General features: G+C 37.7%; 1 protein-coding gene across 1 annotated transcript in view; it reads right to left on the bottom strand.

Annotated features, from left to right (window-relative positions):
- Window positions 1–271: 271 nt before the first annotated feature.
- LOC101852231 (decapping and exoribonuclease protein-like) overlaps window positions 272–7,407 on the bottom strand; it is a 19,112-nt gene continuing 11,976 nt past the window's right edge. Inside the window, exons 3-5 of the mRNA XM_005095254.3 lie at window positions 7,257–7,352; window positions 5,397–5,511; window positions 272–452 (exon numbers count right to left, since the gene is read on the bottom strand). Of these exons, the coding sequence (XP_005095311.1) occupies window positions 287–452; window positions 5,397–5,511; window positions 7,257–7,352 (377 nt within the window). The 3' untranslated portion in view covers window positions 272–286. The remainder of the gene's footprint in view (window positions 453–5,396; window positions 5,512–7,256; window positions 7,353–7,407) is intronic.

The following is a 7,407-nucleotide window of genomic DNA, read 5'->3' as shown; positions in this document are numbered from 1 at the left end:
AAAATAAAGTAAAGTTGTTCCCGCTTCCGAACGGGACATTGGGGATTTCCTTGTTAGTGATCCAACTTCCTGGGCCTTCGGCATATTGTGGTCGGGTGGCTACTTCCTTTTCACGCCGCCTTTACTTTCCCAAATCGAAGTCAGGTACTTATTACTGCTGGGTGGGCAGGAGGGAGCGGAAAAAATCTGAGTTCAAACCAAGGTTCGAACCCGGACTCTCCGCTTCGAAGACGAGCGCACTAACCGCTCCACCAAAGCACCCTCAATAAAATCACCTGCAACATTTTTAAAAACCCACATTTACCTGTGCCTTCTGTGGCATGTCCTTCACTTTATAAGTTTTAGTCTTCTTGACCATTGCCTCTACGTCGTTCTCCTTGGAGTAGTAGCCACACACAACAACAGGGACCCCTCCTGAGACGCTCTGTGCCCACCACTGCAGCAATTTGTATCTGAGTCAAGAGCAACAGTTGGTGTGTTATAGTAGTGTGTTTTACATTAAAATATTTTATATTATATGTGTGGCATCGTGGTCTAATCAGGCGCTCGTCAAAATCATGAAATCAAAGAAACCGACATTCTCCCATCAATTTGGCAGTTTTTATCGTATGATGTTTGTTTTTCGGATGAAAACTTTTCATGTTCATTTAAGAGCATATTTCTGTATGGATTTTTACGGAAAAACGTTGCTTTAAGGTACCAAAAAAAGTAAATGGTCCTTTTCAAAGAACTCTCAGGTTACGGAATTCATCACTTTTTGGCAGCCATTTTCTCACTAATATTACCTCTGAAAACAGGCTACCTCACCTCTTTCAATAGCAAATATCTCGACTTCCATTTACGATTGGTGGGTATTTTTTTTCATCGAAAGCAAGACAAACAAAACAATCTTTAAGTTTAAAATGATGTCAACAACTCCACATGTAACGCCCCAAGTCGTGACACACAAGATCTTGTGAATTCACAAATTATCACGGTCTCTGTCTGTCTGTGTGTGTGTGTGTGTGTGTGTGTGTGTGTGTGTGTCTGTCTGTCTCTTTCTCTCTCTGAGGAAATGTATAAGCTTACAAGTATAAAAAAAGATAAACAGCATCATACTCGACCCGTTACCATGCAAATCAGTTCTGTTGAGCGCCAGACAGGCTGCTCCATAATCTCTCTCGATTATAACAGTTTCTAGTGCATTTTTAAGTTATTCATATACTGGATTTTTATATCAGTGTATTCGTCATTTGACAGTGTATGTGGTGATGTAGGATTTGTACAAAAATTGTTAGTATTTTCAATTAAATTAACAGTTTTTAATTCGCCATGATTGACTTGCTATTTTTCTATTGGACATTTTTTCTTTCTTTTTCTCAGGTCTCCACTCCGTCAACCCTCGAACGTTTACAACAACAAAGACATTTTTTCTACTGAGTGTCTTGTGAAAACTGTTCTCAGATTCGTTTCCATCTCTGTGCTCTGGAACAAGTGTGTGAATACATGTGTTTCTTCAAGCCCTTGTTCGTGTGTTGTACCAGTGAAGTGGAAAAAAACGAGAAGAAAGAAAAGAGGTGGACGACGAAAACAAGGACAATCCCTGTGGTGTTTAGTCTAGTGTTTATGATTTAGAAATGTCGAACACAGCAGCACACCGAAAAACAGAATTAACATTAATAATTTGGTCACAATCGACAGTCGAAACTTTTTGCAAGAAGTAATTCAAAATGTCAGAGTGGCTTGCCTCAACACCAGGTCATGCCGTAATAAAGCAGACGAGTTGAATGATTTAATTATTGAAATGAGCCTTGATCTTTTATCTTTGACAGAATCATGGTTGCAGGAGTACGGTGACGATGCAATTTTATCAGCAATATGTCCAGTTGGTTATTTAATTAAGTCTTTCCCTCGTGTCGGGCGTATAGGAAGGGAGTAGCATTTATTCATAGAGCTAATTTAGCACAAGTTACAGTGAAAAATATTCCCTGTAACTCATGCGAGGCTGCTCTATTGTCAATCCAGCTGCAGTCCCAAAGCATTACCATCTGCTGCATATACAGGCCACCGCCGAGTAAAGCAAATTATATCAAACCATCCGTTTTTTATGGAGGAATTTCTAAATTTAATTTCAACTCGGAAGATGAAAAGTGCACCATTCATTTTAACTGGTGATTTTAATTTTCACTTTGGCTCTGAGAACCCTGTCACTAAAAATATAAGCAACCAGCTGACAGAAAATGATTTAAAACAACTCGTACAAGTACCAACACATAAAAGTCAGCACATCCTAGACTGGGTTATCTCCCCTATTGAAAAGAACTGTGTGAAAGGCATAAACGTTCTGGACAAAGACATTTCCGATCATTTATTTTCTTCTGATTGTTGAATTGAACATCAAAAGACCAGGGAAAGAAATAAAAACCGTTCATTCCCGGAATCTGAACGATATAAATTTACCCCAGTTTCAATGTGACATTCGTGATGCTCTTGCTATTAGTTCCCCTTTTAATATAGAAACTCTCAATACCATCATGAGGAATATTTTAGATGATCATGCTCCAGTTAAAAAACGAAAATTATCTCATCGACCTGTTGGTAGGTGGTTTAATTTAGAAATAAAGGCTGCAAAATAAGGAAAAAGACAAGCGGAAAGAAAATGGAGAAAAACACGACTTGAAGTGCATAAGGAAATATTTATTACGGTGGAGAATTCTGTTAGTAAAATGATTACCAAGACCAAGCGTACTTTCTTTTTGTCAAAATTTGAAAATGTTAAAACTTGTAAGGAGCTTTTTGATGTCTCTAGTGAACTCATTGGCAACCAAAACGGAGCAGTATTACCCCCTGGCACCGATAGAGATCTTTGTAGTAGCTTTTCAGACTTTGTTTCTTTAAAAAATCACCCCCATCAAGCAAAAGCTAAATAAAATGTGCGCAATTGTGTTACAGTATTAAAAAGATGTAGTTGTTATACTTATACTGGTTACACCGCTCTGACACGTGATCGTATAGGTTATGTCAAAGATGACAAGAAAACTTCACGCTGTAATATTTTTGAATATATTTAATCATCAACAACAATGAAATGTATGACGTTTACAAAACATGCTACTACCTTCGAGGACCTATAATCTACAGAAGGGTAACTACTATTTCCTGAAACACTGGTTATAACATTTGTCGAACAGACGACTATCTAGCAGTGTACAAGAATATTATCACTACCCTTCGCCTAACCTGGTCTAGCTCCTACCTCTATGTCCTCTCAGTACTCTAGTCTACGCTAGTCTCTCCTAACCCTGATCTGCGTTCGAATCTAAAAACTAACTAAAACTGACTGCAAACTCTTCGGATCCTCGGTATATAAGGCCCAAGCGTCGTAATGATCCCACTTTGATTATTCAGACTTCAATAGGTACCTTCTGGATTGTTGTATCCTCTTTCCCCAGTTCCCAAGAATGTATGGGCTTTGAACGCTCCAAATCGTTTTGCACTCTCACGCGTTTACAATTAACGCGTAAGAGACACTCCTCATATCGGTCTTCGTGATCTTACAAATCAGGGACTTCACTGATTTTGAGGCAGCAAGGTGTTATAAATACGCCCAACTCTAAGGTTCCCTGTCCCTCAATATGCCGTCCTAGGTGGTGGCGTCCAGTTGTAATTACGCTCCTCGCGCCGGTAGCGGCGTCCAGTGTACTAGTTTCACCTGGTATTTACGAGCCACGAGCCCTCTGACTTCACTTTGTTACAATTGTCCCAAATTACCATCAGTTGAAGGGGCTAGTCATCGATTATTTTACTCCAGCAACGGAAGAAGAAATCAAAAATATCATATTACTCCATCAAAAAGTTGCGCCTTATTTAGACCCCATGCCCACCAGCCTTCTAAAAAATGTTTGCATGAACTTCTTCCACATATCACCCAAATTGTAAATGATTCTCTCCTCACAGGCACAGTACCAAATTGCTTTAAGACAGCACATGTTAGACCCCTTTTGAAAAAAACTGGACTTGATGAAAAAGACTTAAATTTTTTTAGACCAGTTTCAAATCTTTCTTTCCTATCCAAAAAAAACACAAATAATCTTAGCGAAGTCTATCAGTCAGCATATAAGGCACACCATAGTACTGAGACAGCGTTATTTAGGGCCTGTACTGATATTTTAAAATATATCGATGAAAAAAGGTGTGTCTTCTTACTCTTTTGGTCCTTTCTGCTGCATTCGATAAAATTGATCATGACATTTTACTCGAGAGATTAAATACTACTCTTAGCATAAAGGGTAATGACCTGATTTGTTTGAGTCATATTTTAAAAATCGAACACAAGCAGTTGTGGTTGGAAGAAAGTGTTCTGATAATGTTTTGCTTAGATGTGGTGTTCCTCAAGGGTACACTATATACACAACCTATTGCTGATAGTTTAAGACAATACGGCATGAATTACCATCTTTATGCAGATGACACTCAAATTTATACGTCTTTTGATTAAGAACAAATACCATTTAGTCGACTCTATTGAACAATGTACTAGAGATTTAAAAATATGGACGACCAGCAATAAATTGAAACTAAATGATGACAAGACGGAAATAACGTTGAGTGGAAATACAAAAGCCATTAGAAACCTCCAAGAACTACACATTGATAATAATAACCATACCATTCGTTCAAAAAAAGTCTTAAAAATCTGGGGGTTCAGTTGGACTATGTTATGTGTATGTCCTCCCAAATAAGCCAGCTCAGCCAAAGTATTTACTTTCGGCTTAAGAAAATAATCGTGACACTGCGCTTATAGAACGCAGGTTTTGAGAACCTTTGGTGCAAAAAAAACCACCGTGTTTATTATTTTTTTAAAAATAATTTTTAAACAAGATATGCCACTAAAGAGTTTCATTGGTTAGCAATGAAGTAGACTGATGCGTCCGCAATGTGTGAGAAGTGGGAAGTGCTGTGAACAATTCATTCTCCACAGAACGGAGACTTGTAACATTTATATAAAGTTATGACGAAAATTTTGGTTTTTTAAAATCTAACCTCAACTGTTGCAGGAAAATAAAATTAAGTTATGATGAATTGATACGAACTGCTGTGCAAAGTATGGGTGACATTGATTCACGGGTTAAAAAGTTATTTAAGAATAAGTTGAGAATGATTTTTGACCACACTTTTCGCGTAGTTCTAATCACACCCTCTCTCTACAACCCAATTCCCTATTTCTTCATTCTACCACAATAAATTAATTTTTTATTAGACAGAAATCAGTGACAACATGAATTTGCCAGTTCAATTTCATGTCCATAAATCAAAACCGCCCTTTCAAAATAAAATTCACCTTTTACAATTTGTGTTCAGTAAGAAGTCAGAGAAGAAACAAATAAGACAAACTATCGATAAGTAGGCTTACTTACCTCAGGAAATTCACGTCCCCCCTGGGGTCTTCTCGGATCTTTTTAATCTTAAGCTCCACGTACCTATTCCCTTCTTCTTGATTGACATCCACACAGTCCACCTCCCCCCGGCACACTGCAAAGAGACGCAAGTTAGAGCATGGTAATATGATGGTCGTGCACCTACTGACATTTATAGTTTTACTTTTGTTGTCAATTTGGCACCGCATGAAACGATACATTGTCATGATGACTCATGACTCGGTCGAATCAGGCGCTCGCCAATTTTTGGGAGCATGGAGTTATTAGTGTAATCTCAAAGTTTGTTCATTTGTCATATTTTTTTATGAATAGGATATGCATCCGTCTTGATTGGAAGTCGAGATTTTTGCGATTTAAGGAGGTGAGGGTTTCCTGTTGTCAGGTAAAATTATCGAAAAATGCCTTTCAAAGTGTGGGGAATCCCAAAGTTCAAGTGTCTTTGGTAAATGCTCATTGACATGGCACTTGACTTCGTAGAAAATTCCCCTAATAAACTTTTCCTTATCTTATCTGATTTTCTGTCTATACATCACTTCACTAACACACTACACACTACACACTGTCACACAACAAAATATTTAGGTTTCAACAAAAATACATGCTTTGACTAAAAACCGGGAAAAGTATCGTGTTCGTATGGCTACCTAGCCATGTGGGCATCCGAGGTAACGAGCAAGTGGGTTTCCTGGGAAAGGAATCAATGTCCCTTTTTGTTGGGATCAATGACAAACACTCTCCCACAGATTGACTTAAAAAATAAAGTAAAAAACTACACCTCCAGTCTGTGGGAGACACCTTGAAAGAAAGAAATTAACAATATACTTCATGACATCAGGCCCAAACTGGGTCCATGAAAACCTTCGGCCGTTCCAGAAAAGAGGAAGTCAATTTTACTCGATTATGCATCGGACACACCTCCTTGACACATAAATACCTCCTTCAGGGAGATGAAAAACCGTTCTATGTAGGGGGATGCGACACAGATTTGAGCATTAGACACATTTTAACAGAATGTCCAGACTTCGGAGAGACCCGAGGAGAGTACTTTAAATACCAAAAAAAAATTTAAAAATCTGTTCTCTGTCGTTGATCCCAACAGAGTTCTCGATTTTATGAAGGTCATTGGCCTTCACAATTTAATTATTCACAGTGTTATTTTTAAAAAAATATTTAAAATGTTATTTTAAAAAAGAGATTTTTTCCATAAATTTTTAACGTTTTAATCGAAATTTTCATCTAAACCAAGCCGTGGTATAAATTGTAGTGAATGCACCCAACGCGTGTTCTGCGCGCTCATACGACCTCATTATGCAGTTGTGAGCGCAGTAAAACGGCTTCTGAAGCAACTAAAAGCATATTTCCGAGTCGATTTTCCTATAAACGTTGATCATAAGGCTCAAAAATGTAAATTTGCAGTTTGTAAAGACTCTCAAGCTTTGAAAATTGCCAAAATTTGGCAGCCATTTTCTCAATAATTTTACCTCTGCTACAATTCGACCCTTACCTCTATGAAACGCAAATTAATCAACCTGCATTCACGATAGATGAGTAATTCTTAAAGCAAATGCAACGCAAATCAATAGGCTATAAGATTATATCAATCACTTCCTATGTCCAAAAATTGACGTGCTTCTGATTCCACTGAGTCGTGAATAAAGCATTCTGGATACCTTCGTATGGAACAAAGCGAAATTGCGTTTGGAATGCACATCTACTGCTACATGATATCTGAATCCAGAATCAAAAGCATTAATTCATTCTTTAAAACCTGAGAGGGTAATTAACCGCTCAGCAGTAATTTAGACATACATTTTTCCAGTATTTGATTGTCCAGCTTACCTAGTGAATGCTGCCCTAACTGAGAGCGCACCACAGAATAAAATCGCTCGTTTGTATTGATGGGTCTTGACAGATCCGGTATCCCTGTTCCTTTGTCTGCAAAATAAAAGAATAATAACAATATTATTAATAATAATAATAATAATAATAA

Source organism: Aplysia californica, unplaced genomic scaffold (genome assembly GCF_000002075.1).
Source record: "Aplysia californica isolate F4 #8 unplaced genomic scaffold, AplCal3.0 scaffold00098, whole genome shotgun sequence".
Classification (NCBI taxonomy): Eukaryota; Metazoa; Mollusca; class Gastropoda; order Aplysiida; family Aplysiidae; genus Aplysia; species Aplysia californica.
This window is presented reverse-complemented; position numbering and strand designations above follow the sequence as displayed.